We start from the raw sequence: 12,148 nt of genomic DNA, 5'->3' as shown, positions 1-12,148 counted from the left end.
CAACAAAATGCATAACCTTTTTTTTTTTTTTTTTTTTTTTTGTGAGACAGGGTCTTACTCTGTTACCCAGGCTGGAGTGCAGTGGCACAATCCTGGCTCACTGAAACCTCTGCCTCCTGGGTTCAAGTGATTCTCCTGCCTCAGCCTCCTGAGTAGCTTAAAATTACAGGCATGTGCCACTGCAACAGGCTAATTTTTGTATTTTTGTAGAGACAGGGTTTCACCATGTTGGCCAGGCTGGTCTTCCACTCCTGACCTCAGGTGATCTGCCTGCATCAGCCTCCCAAAGTGCTGAGATTACAGGCGTGAACTACCACGCCCAGCCTGGTTGTGCATTCTTAAAGTATTCTGGGCCAGGCGCGGTGGCTCACGCCTGTAATCCCAACACTTTGGGAAGCTGATGCAGGCAGATCACCTGAGGTCAGGAGTGGAAGACCAGCCTGGCCAACATGGTGAAACCCTGTCTCTACAAAAATACAAAAATTAGCCAGTTGTAGTGGCACATGCCTGTAATTTTAGGCTACTCAGGAGGCTGAGGCAGGAGAATCGCTTGAACCCCGGAGGTGGAGGTTGCAGTGAGCCAAGACTGCACCACTGCACGCCAGCCTGGGCAACAGAGGGAGACTCCGTCTCAAAAAAGAAAAAGAATGAACAACCCAGCCCCAAAGGCACAGAAATGTCACTGTCACTTCACAAAGCTCCTTGCATCCCTGCCCAGTCAAGGCAAGAGATGATGCAGTGAGATTCAGAGGCTGAAGGCGTGAGTGCCTGGGAAGCTGGGGTTGGGGGGTGGTTGGGCATGTGGGACCCCCTCCATGAGGACAGTCGAGGCATACGGCCCGCAGGTCCGCACTCACTTGCTGTCCGTGCTGTCAGCCACTGTCACAAAGCTGCATGTTCACCAGACTATCTCCCTTTTCTCCTGGCACACCCGAAGACTACATTTCCCAGGCCCGTTGCATCAACGTGGATCCATGTGAGTAGTTCTAGCCAAAGCAAAGTATGAAAAGGATGTTCACCACTGAGAGGTCTGACCCACTTCAGTGTTGCACGAGCACTTCTCCTCGTTCTTGTCCATGGCACCCTTTGAGGCACACGTTGAAGACAGCAGCATCGTAAGGGAGGAGCCTGGGTCTGGGCACCCCAGCTTGCAGAGCACTGCCAGGAACATCTCCATCAGGCTTTTTGTGAGTGAGAAATATTCATAAGATACTGTGCTCAGCCAATGAGAGCTTGGGGTTATTTGATCCTGCATAGCCTATTCTATTGCAAATGATATGGAAATAAGGAGTGGGTTTCTGCTGCAGCCAAAAAACAGAAAAAACAAACAGTGTCATTGGCTAAGCAGCTGCGTGGCAGGCAAAAAGAATACAGCTCACAAGCTGGACAGCAGGAGATCCGTATTATGCAAATACAAGACATTTGCTAAGACTCTTGCTAACTTGGGAGGCAGGTTATGTGCCCCAGAGCCAGCAGCTCTAGGGGAAAGGGACAGACCAGAGAGGATGTGCAGTGTGAGTTGGCTACTGTTGACTGCATTTTGGAATGCTATCACAGTAAGGAGGAAAGAACTGGCTAGTTTGCAAGCAGAAATGAAAGGCAACAAAGAATCTAAAAAAAAAAATTAGCATCAAAACATTGCAAAAGGAGACTTTCTAGAACTCTAATGAGATGATTGAAAATTGCTTTGAACAATAAAGGCGTAATAAAACTTATCATCTGAACAAAATAACTTGGTCTTTTGGTAAATATGGAATTAAGGGGGTGGCTCTCCCGTCATGATCCCAGATGGCCTCATGGTAGCTACCATTGAGAAGCATGGAGGTAAGGCAGCAAGGAAATAAGACAGATTATGTCTAGGAAATAATTTTGTGTGCTTGTCTATTGCTGTGTAACAAATTACCCCAAAACTGTCATTTAAAACCACTATCATTTATCACTTATGATCCTATAGGGGACTGGCCTCAGCTGGGCGGCTGTGCTACACTTGATTCTAGCTGGAGGTGTTCCACTGAGCTGACCAACATGATTACTCACATGGTGGGCTGTTGTCTGGGGCTCATGGAGGCTACTGACAGAACACCTCCGTTCTCCCCCATGTCGCCTCTCCACGTGTTTGAACTTCTCATAGTACGACAGGTGGGCTGCCAGCGGAACATGCCAGGACGTCAAGCTCCATGTGCACGCGTTTATCAAACCCCTGCTGCCATCATGCCACCGGCCCCATCTAGTCATATGGCCATGCCCATCAGGTAAGGGAGACCACACTGGGAGACAAGGTCCATCGGGGGCCACCAAATAACACTCTGACCAAAATAATGCAGTTATTTGCACATGGAACTGATTAGAAGCACAAAGACTGTCACATTTTTGAGGGAACTGTGCCTCTACAAGGCCCATGAGCCTGGACTGAAGCCTCTGGCTCACTCAAAACAGGTCCTAGCCCAGAACCATCCACCCACAGGCAGCAGGTGAGAAAGCTGAGCTTGGCCCAAGAGCTGCAGCCAAGGGAATACAAAAAAGGCCAGCTCCCCACCAGGGGGCAGAGCCCAGAGCAGGGCACCATTAGGTCCTTTCCCTCCTCACTGCAAGGCGACCTCAGTCTGCTGCCGCTTCCAGCACTGTGGGGCCTCTCCCATTCTCTGCTCCTCCAAATGGAGTTGGACTGTGGGGACCGACCCCTGCCCCGCTTTGTTGTTATTGTTGGGGGAAGGGCACAGATCATAGGTCTTTCTAGTTTATAGGCTGTGTCTGCCTTGCTGGAGAAGGCTCCCCCACAGAGCCCAGGACACAGGACCTTATGGTCTGTTTGAGAAGAAGACTGAAATAACTCTCTGGGAGCCAGAGTCCGCTGTGACCCGGACTGGCAATGTTAACCAAGCCCATTTCCCCCACTCCTGCCCTCTGCCACAAAGGAAGCCTGCACTTGCCCATCCCCCCACATCTGGATGGGGGCCGAGGGCCTAATTCTGGCACTGGTGTGGGTGGCAGTGCGGCAATTCCAGGGCTGGCTGTAAGAAATCTATGCTTGGCCCTTGTCCACTTTTCCCTTCATAGCTACCTTCAGGGCTGTCTGTCAAAGCAGTGTCTCAACATGAAAAAGGCTTGAGTCCCGGAGTCACTGACTTCTGTGAGAAACTTGTGGGAAGCCGCTGAGACCTGGAGATGTGTTACTGCAGCGTAAACAAGAGCATCCCACACACCCTTCTCTCTTTCCTGTCCCCTGCACTGAACGGGCACCCCCTGCCACCAGCCCCTAGCCTCCTAGCTCTCAGTCAAGCTTGTCCGTTTGTCCTTGGGTGGACACTGGGAGCCAGGTACTCACACAGAGAGCAGAGGGCTGCAGGGCAGTCCCAGGCCTCCCTCCAGGTTCGTCTCAGGGCCTCTCCAACCCTTCCCATCAGCATCTCCCAGCCGCCTCTGCCTTGGCCTTGCCTCCTCCCATGACCGGAGCACCTCTTCCACCTCTGCTGCCTGGAGGTGCACGTGTCCTCTCGCCGCTGCCCTCCTCTGGTCGGCGGCTCTGAGGCACGGGCCCTCTGTGTCGGTCAGCTGTTGCACAGCAAGCCACCTAAGAACCAGTGGCTCCAACAGGCCCTTCCTCTCAGGAACACACAGTTGGCTGGGCAGCTCCACGCACTCCCTCCCTCCGCTGCCCCGGCTGACAGGCGGTGGCTTCCCAGAGCAGCTCTTCTGCAGCATGGACACGAGAGGAGGTAGAGCACAGGAAGCCTCTGGGGACCTAGCACACTGTCACTTCCACCTCATCCAAAGCAGTCTCCACCAGTGACCAGGCCACATTAGGAGGGCAGACGCAGGAAGGGTAAGGGGCAGTGGCTAGCACTTCCCCCAGCACACCCGTGCAGGCCACCTCTCTCAGCACCTCACCAAGGGCAGGCCTTCCGCCCTCTTTCCCTGAGGTTCAGGGGCAACCAAATGCCCGGCTCACACGGGTACTAGGACCAGGCTGGTGGCCTCATTGACTGCAGACCAAGCTCCACAGGAATCGGCTCCCTTACCTCCCACCCGCCTCCAGTGGAACAGGACTGATGAAGATGAGGTGGGAGAAGGACACAGCCAGAAACCGCATCATGGTACAAATGATAAATTATATTTATACAGTAAATAAGTATCAACAGTCAACACAAGTTCAAAACCAGCCACCGGCCTCTGGGACTGAGAAACAGCTGGGTGACTTCCTCCACCACAGTGCCCATCAGAAGGGAGCATGATGACACAGGCGCCAACACGCGTGGCAGTGGCTGGTGGCTTCATGATCAGTGCAGTGGGCAACAGGGACATGCACTCGGGATGGCCTGTGCCAGAAGATGGGGTGGGGGGCTGTCTTCTTGGGTCCTGGTGGCCCAGTGGCTGTCATGTTGGGGCCTCAAAGTCGTGTCATGAAGGGCTCTTCTGTTACAAAAGAATCACTGACCCCAAGTAGTCGAGTCTGGTCTACTGACCTGTAAGGCTGGCCCAGGCCCTGCACCATCTGAAGGAAAGCACCTTTCTGGGCAAGCATCCCGCCTCCCATCCCACTGCACCTCCCCACCCACCCTTCCCCCGGCAGAAGAGACCAGCCACCGGCTTACCCGAATGGCAGCAGGAGCCTAAGGCCCAGCCCCAGGCCTGCAGTTCTGGCAGAGGGTGGCTGGTCAGGAACTCTAGACATGGCTCCTGGGACTGGAGAGGGCGGCCTCAGGAACAGCATGAGTGGGTGCAGTCCTCACTCACAGCCTGCATGTCCCAGCAGCCCGGAGACCATTTAAGATCTCTCCTACGCTAGTGCGAAGGGTTAGATCTTCCGGAACCAGAGAGGGGCTGGCAGGTGGTCGGCTGCCCTTAGAGCTGGAGGTGAGAAATTCCCATGGTGGAAAAGGGGCCAGAAACGTCCACCAGGCAAGCTGCCCAGACACAGGATTGGGGAAATGTCTCTTCCCTGGGTAAAAGCAAGTTTTTTCTGGTCTTTAATGCATGACGTAATACTTTTACAGTGGTGGGTGAGGTGAGGACAGCAGGAGTTTAGAAGAGGGAGGTAATATTAACGCATGTTTGTTAAAAATCTGTCCCGGGTGAATGACTTTTTTCTTCATCTCCAAAATACAAAAGAATTATTTTTAGGTCTCCAACTTAAAAATAATGTCTGGAGTTAGCAGGTAAGTGGATCAGGGCCAGCCCTGGCCCCTTGGGCCCCCACTCCCGTCTTAGCCTAGGGACTATTGCCCAGGGACCCGTGGGCACAGAAACACCCCCACTCCCATGCCCTCAGGACAACTGCCATTTCCACATTATCCCCATCTTTAGCCTGAGCGTGGATTAAGACAGAGGAGATCACAGACACACAAGGTTAAAGATGTTTCTTCCATTTCAGATTTCCATTGTAAACAGAAGTCCTTGTTAATCCCTGCATGCCTTTAATTAAAAAAAGGAATTAGTTGATAAAAACTGGTGAGTCACATTCATACATTAGGTTTTTTTCTTTAACTTTCAGGATGTTGGTATATCAGTAAGAAAAATAGCCTCTCGCTCAGGATCTAGCCAAAAAGGCTGAAAGTCAATCAGTTTAGTAATTCACCAAAAACAGGAGTTAAAGAAAGGAAAAGGCAACTGGAGGCTAGGATTTTTTGTTGCTGTTGTAGTTTTTTTTTTTTTTTTTTTAAATAAACATCATCTATGTGTAATCAAATTCCCATATTTTCTTCCTATAAAGAATTTGCTTTAGTTTTTCAATAAGGCATTTTTTTTTTTTGTCATCCAAACATCTCTTCCTTTTAAAATTTTCTTAAGAGTTAAAACCATAAATAAGAGGATTTAAACCACTAAAATAACACGTGCCAATATCTTCATTCAGCCAGACCTGGTAAATTCTATCAAAACTAGACAGTTAAATAAGAACCACGTTATAAAAATATTAGCCAAAAAAAGACTATTAGATAATTCTGCAAACTCAAATATGAAACTGTACTAAACAAAATATGTGCAAAGGTACACAAGCATAGAGCCACGTTGGGGGTTATGCTCAGATTAGTTTTAAAGCTCGCTCTAGTGGATTTAATTCAAGAGTTGTCCACGGTGGTGGTGTTTACTTTGAACTCACTCGAGTCAAAGAAAAATAAAATATGCACAACCACTTCCCCAAAAGGTCAGCGTCTTATGGAGCAGGTGCTTCATCGTGTCCACACCCAGGACTGCCTGGGGTGTCCCTAGGGCTGGGGGGTGGGGAGGACAAAGATGAGGCCACTGTCCCAAGTCCTGGGACAGGCAACGTCCTGGAGACCCTCTGGCTGAGGTTGGGGGCAAGGGCAACACTGATGACTCCACCTCCTCATCCAAGGCCTCAGAGGGGCCCTGCCAGGACCTGAGTGCTTGGGAGGAGGTGGTGAGAGCAGGCCAGGCCAAGTGGGCCTGCCTTGGAAGGCGAGGGTCTGAGGGTTGGGGCTGTAAAGACAGCCCTTTCATCACGAAGCTGGAGCTGAAAAGCCCTAATACCCCTAATCCCCAAACTCTTGGATCCCGTCCCACAGACAAGAGTCCCTGCTCGGCATCCTCCAGCACAGGTGCTCTGGGTGGGTCCCAAGCCAGGCACTAGAGAAGGAAAGGGTTGGTTGTGCCGGTGGCCTGGGCTGCAGATGGGGGGATACCCACACTGCCCACCATGTTCATCGTTGCAGGGCCCAGTGGGGTCAGAGAGGAACCAGTGGCCCCCAGAGCTGGGTGTGGGGCCGTGGAGGTCATCGAGGCCACAGCCATGGACTCCACTCCTGGGCCAGGCCCAAAGGATGTGCTGGTCCCCAGGACTGGGCTCCCCCGAAGCTGGTTCAGTGTCAGCGGCTGGGGCTGGTTCACCTGGAAGGGGTTAACAGGGGCCGAGGTGGCGGGTGCACCTGGGGAGACAGAAGAAAGGGCAGAGGCTGAGCCGTCAGGGTGTGGCCTTCTGAGCTCTCAGGTCAGGGACTCCATGGGGGTGTTCTGGTCCCTACTGTGCCCTCAGAGCCCGTGACGGTGCCAGCCGAGTCCATGGCAGACAATAGCAAATACCTGCTGACTGCATGAATCTGCACTTTAAGGATGAGGAGATTGAGGCTGTGAGAAGCCAAGTGATTTGTCCAGCGTTACAAAGCTGAACAAGGCCGTGCCAGGAACACAGCCATCTCGGGGCACCCTGGCTCCTCTGCAGGGCTGGCACCCAGGACACCTTCACCAGCCATCAGCTGCCACTGCTCCCTCATTCTGTTTGCTGACGGGGACATGGGACTGGCAGTGTGTGGCTCGTGTGGCAGTGCCCACACTGCACCCAGGGACCCACATACGACATCGCGAAGGTTGGAAGTCCTGCATTCAAGAAGCTGATGCAGCCTTGTCTTTCCCAGTGTCTCCAGAATTTACCTCACACTAGAAAGCCTTTTCTTTGCAAAAGTGTGTGTGCTGCTGGCACCAACTCTTCCAGGCAGCCTGGCCCTACCCTGAGTGGCCTGGAGAATGGCCCTGTATGTCCAGCAGAGCTGCCCAAACCTCCTCCATCTTGGCTGCAGCCCCCAGGGACCATGACTGGTGTGCAGCCAACAAAGCTGCCTCAGGCCTCCAGCCAGGTGCCTACCAAGAGCTGATGGACACAGATGACCACTAGACCTCCTGCAGGGCCTTCAAGGGCTCTCTGGGCAGAAGAGGCATAAGGCCTCCTGGGGCAGGCACAGACTCCTGGCTGGCTGAGGAGCCTGGAAGCTAACCCACCCGGGGAACCACCTCCTCTAGGGGCAGCCATGTCCTCACCCATCGCAGGACCTCGGGATTGGCCAGGACCCAGGAACTCCACACACCTCACTTCTGTCCAAGGGTCCCCAACCTCAGCCTCTGTAAGTTCAGTGGTCATTCTCCTCTGCAAGGTACTGTCAGGGACGGTGGCCCAAGATCCTCAGATCCCTACATGGTGGGGCCAGTCAGGGGCTGAACACTTGAGGGTGACACATTCCTGCCCTGGCGGACACCCAAGGCCTTGGGAAACATGTGAGGAAGGGGGCTGGGGGGACTTCCTAGAAGGGGGGTCATCTGAACTGGGTGTCGAAGGAGGAGTAAGATGCTTTCATTGGGGAAGAGGAGGGAGGACATTCCAGGCAGGGGAAACTGAGTGTGTAACAGCCTGGGTTTAAGGAAGGGCTCTACAGGTTGAGGGGTGCCAAGGGGCTGGGTGTCACAAGGGTTTCATGCACACAGGGAAGGAAGAGGAGAGTGGGGCCAGGCCATAATGGCCCTGGATACCCAATTGAACAGCTGGGGGCTTGTCCAGCAGCCAACGTGGAGCCTTGAGGGCAGGGGGCAGACTCTGGCACCAGGAGTGTAAGCGAGGGACCTGGAGGAAGGCTTGTACCCAAGGGTTAAGTTACATTTTTCCCAAGAGAGGTGTGCTACACGTCAAACCCAGGCTCTTCCTCACCCCTAGCAGCCCACCCTACTCCACCTGTCTTAGAACTGACACTCCCTTGAGGGTTTCACAACCGGGGGGCACCAAGTCAGGGATAGCTTCTGCTTGGCAGTCTCAACTGAGAGGAAAGGAGTTATTTCCTACCCATACCCTCCCCACATAAGTGACAACGGCTTCCACACCCCACCCCAGGCGGCCCTGGCGAGGGCATGTGTGCTAATCTAGAGTTTCCAGCTAGTCCCACCCCTTCCCTGTCACACAGTGGGAAGAGCCCCCGAGAGGCCTGCTGCACACCTATTCTCAGGCACAGCAAGCAGCTGGATGAAGCCTGGGATGAGAGCCTACCTGGTGCCAGGAAAGGGTTGAGGGACTGGGCTGGTGGGGCAGGCCTGGTCACCAGTGAGTCCAGGTTCACCAGGGCTGCGTTGGGGCCCAGGAAGGACTCAGGTGTTTTCCGGGCACTGCTGGGCTTGCTTGAGGCAACGGTCAGGGGTTGAGACTCAAAGGGGTCAGGGCTGGTAGTTCCATCGTTTTGGGATGGCAGAGAGGTCACAGATTCGGCTGCAAAACAAGGACACAAATGGCAGGGTGAGTGTGGCAGGGAGAGCCTAAGACTGTGTACTTAACACAAAACATGGCCTCCTGGGAACATGCCTGCCTGACAGTGCCACGTGACGACACACAGCCAGTCATGGGCTGGGTTAGATAAATCAAGTGTCCATATAACCAAATACCAGAATGCAGGGACAGAAGAATACCTAATGATGAGCAAAGAAAGCTTATCAAAATACTAAGTGGAAAAAAAGCAGGTTACAAAAGAGTGTATACAGCTCATTCCTCCAGAATACCAAGATGTCATTTTGGGGTAGAGGCTAGGCATGGGCAATTTACTTTTTTTTTTTTTTTTTTTAAACATTTTCCATTTACTAAATTTTCCACAATAAACATGAACTTCTTGATAGTAAAAAGAAAGCAAATTGTTTTTTTTTTTTTAAATTCAGCCCATAGAGGTGACACAGGCCAGTAGAAAAGCGACTGCCATGACAGGGTGCTTCATGGTACAGGAGTTCTTAACAACAGTCATTCTCTCACTCAGTAACCCCATTTCTAGGAATCTGGTCTAAACAAATAATGTAAAATGTGAACAGGGTTGTAAGCACAAAGAGCTTCACAACAGCATCACTTACAGTAGCAAAACTTGAAATCAGCCTAAAGTGTCCTCCCCCAAATTAATGAATTATTGCTGAGCCATACAAAGAGAGATTATATAGCAACAAAGTATTTTTAACAAATTTTAAAGTCATGAGAAAATGTTTTCAATCTGTTAATCCATAAAAGTTGAGGCAAGGGGAAGGACAACTCTATCTGACAATGTGAACTGAGCAAAGAAGACTCAAAAACAAACAAACAAAACAAAAAACAACCAATAATGCCAGTGCACTCCAGCCTGGGCGATCAAGGCTCACTGCAGTCTCGATATCCTGGGCTCAGGGGATCCTCTCGCCTTAGCCTCTTGAGTAGCTGGGACCACAGGCAGGTGCACACGACCACATTTGGCTAATTTTAATTTCTTTTTTGTAGAGACGGGGGTCTCAGTATGTTGCCTAGGCTAGTCTGAAACTCCTGGGCTCAAGCAATCCTCCCACACTGGCCCTGCCAGAGTGCCAGGATTGCAGGTGTGAGCCACTGCACCAGCAGGGGATGAATGTTTCAAAAGCTGACATGTAACAATGGCCAAGCTGCCTTCTCACTGAGGCACGGAGTGGGAGGCAAGGACAAGTTAGGCTATACTTTGGCCTGCAGAGAAGACACATGGAATCTTATTAACGCAGCAAAGACCCAGAAAAGCAGCACATTCTCAAAGCTGCCTCCGTCTCCCGGCGGGGAGCTCCTGAACTGAGAGGTGTTGGAGGAGGTCAAGGAGGTCAAGTGGGGTCATGGGTGCCAGGTTGCTTGTACCTCACACCAGGGCCTAGCCAGCCTTGTGGCTGCAGTTGGTAGAGAGGGCTAAAAAAGAAGGGAGAGAAGGAAGAGACTGGGAGAGAGGTGGTAGGGAAATTGGTGGGGGCAAGCAGCAGAAGCTGAGAGGAAAGAAAAGAGACGTTGCCATGCATGGCTGGGAGATGTGGCCCAGAGATGGACAGAGGCTGCCACACCGCAGGCCAAATAGGGTGTGTGAAGAATGCATCCCAGGCCTTCTCCCTCCAGCCTCCAGGCCCACCTTGGCCCACACGCCCCTTCCTTCTGCATTCACCTGATACCCTTCCATCCCAGGGGCACACAGGGAAGGAAAACAGGTCTGGAGACTGGACTGTGGGTCTGCTGGGCTGGAGCTGTCACCTGAGAGGTGACAACACAGGGCAGAGGCTGGCCCCACTGATGCCCAAAGGTTGCTGTCTGGGAAAAGGAGGCCCTCTGAGGAGTGGAAGTTAGCAGGAGGAAGGTGAATGGAAGTGCTGGATCAGGCCGGACGTGAGGCCCACTGTGAGCTGGGGAGGCTGGGGCTGTGGAATCTGCACGAAGTCTTGGGGCTTCCTAACCTGGAGACACAGTCCTGGGGGACTCCACCTTGTGATTTTTAACTATTGATGTACGAATTCTTAGAATGAGAAGCTTCAGGCTCCCAAGATCAAAATACAAAGAACATGCAGAAAGTTGAAGGGTTTTGAAAACTATTATTTCTGCAATAACTGAGCTGGTCAAATGCACGGAGGATTACAGAAACCACCATCACCTGTACATACCTGTTCTTTTTGAAGTCCGAAGGTTGTCAAATTCAGAAAAGTCGTCTTTAATTGTACCATTCAGATTACTGAAGAGCTCAAAGGACCCTGGGTGGACATAGAGGCCAGTGACTGGGAGCACCTCACAGGACTTCGTGGCAACTCCACTGCCCAGTGCACACCCTCAGGATGGGCTGGCAACAGGGGCCTCTCCCCGCTTACCCTGCCTCATGGAGGAGAATTCTGAGAGCCAAAAAGGCAAGACAGGATCGGGTCACCAGTGCGCTGGGAGGGAAGACAGGGAGCCCGGCCCTCCCAGGACAGGGTGTGGGATGCTCACCTGCTAGTGCTTCTACCACCCCCACCCTAAAAGGGAAAGGGGTGCTGGCAGTGGTGGAGGCGCATCAAGCTGGGTCTGGTTGCTTGGATGAGGGTCTGTAGGAAGGCACCAGAAGGACTGCCCAGAGGCCAGCCTGCCCAGTCCCCCAGGGGTGAGGACAGGACCCACAGGCTGTGGGCCCAGGTCAGTCTCCTCTCTCAACACCCCATCAGAAGCCCCCTCAATTTGGAGGGAGGTACCAGTGCACAAAACCTGGGAACTCGCTCGCACTCACTGTCACACTGGGGTGCCTGGGATCTGGGGATCAGGAACAAAGGTTAAGGGGGAGGAGGGGAGCAAATGCAAGCAAAGCAACAGGGCTGACGCCTAGGAGCCAGGAGCGGCTGCAGGGCCCATGGGCTCTCAGAGGCCAGGCAGAAAGGTGGGTGAGTGAGGGGCTCACCAGAGGCAGACACGGGCTTGGTGGAGGAGACTGCACCCCATGCGTCAGAAGCTGTTTTCCCGGCATTGGAGGCAGGCTGCTGTGAAGCTGCCCAGGGGTCCGAGTTCTTGGGGACAGACTGTGTGCTGGCTCCAGTGGGCACCCCCCATGGGTCAACAGAGGCAGCTGGCTTGGTACCTGTTGGAAGGCAAGGTCAGGGCTCAGAAATGCCTGCAGAGGGTCTG

General features: G+C 52.8%; 1 protein-coding gene across 3 annotated transcripts in view; it reads right to left on the bottom strand.

Moving 5' to 3' along the window:
• Positions 1 to 4,089: 4,089 nt before the first annotated feature.
• The window catches only part of EPN2 (epsin 2), a 98,659-nt gene continuing 90,600 nt past the window's right edge, over positions 4,090 to 12,148 (bottom strand). For all 3 annotated transcript variants that reach the window (XM_008010595.3, XM_008010596.3, XM_008010597.3), the window contains 4 exons: positions 11,925 to 12,101; positions 11,164 to 11,250; positions 8,765 to 8,980; positions 4,090 to 6,884 (listed from right to left, as the gene is read on the bottom strand). In XM_008010595.3, the coding sequence (XP_008008786.1) occupies positions 6,586 to 6,884; positions 8,765 to 8,980; positions 11,164 to 11,250; positions 11,925 to 12,101 (779 nt within the window). In that variant the 3' untranslated portion in view covers positions 4,090 to 6,585. The remainder of the gene's footprint in view (positions 6,885 to 8,764; positions 8,981 to 11,163; positions 11,251 to 11,924; positions 12,102 to 12,148) is intronic.

Source organism: Chlorocebus sabaeus, chromosome 16 (genome assembly GCF_047675955.1).
Source record: "Chlorocebus sabaeus isolate Y175 chromosome 16, mChlSab1.0.hap1, whole genome shotgun sequence".
Lineage (NCBI taxonomy): Eukaryota > Metazoa > Chordata > Mammalia > Primates > Cercopithecidae > Chlorocebus > Chlorocebus sabaeus.
Note: the sequence above shows the minus strand (reverse complement) of the source record. Positions and strands in the feature narration are given on the sequence as shown.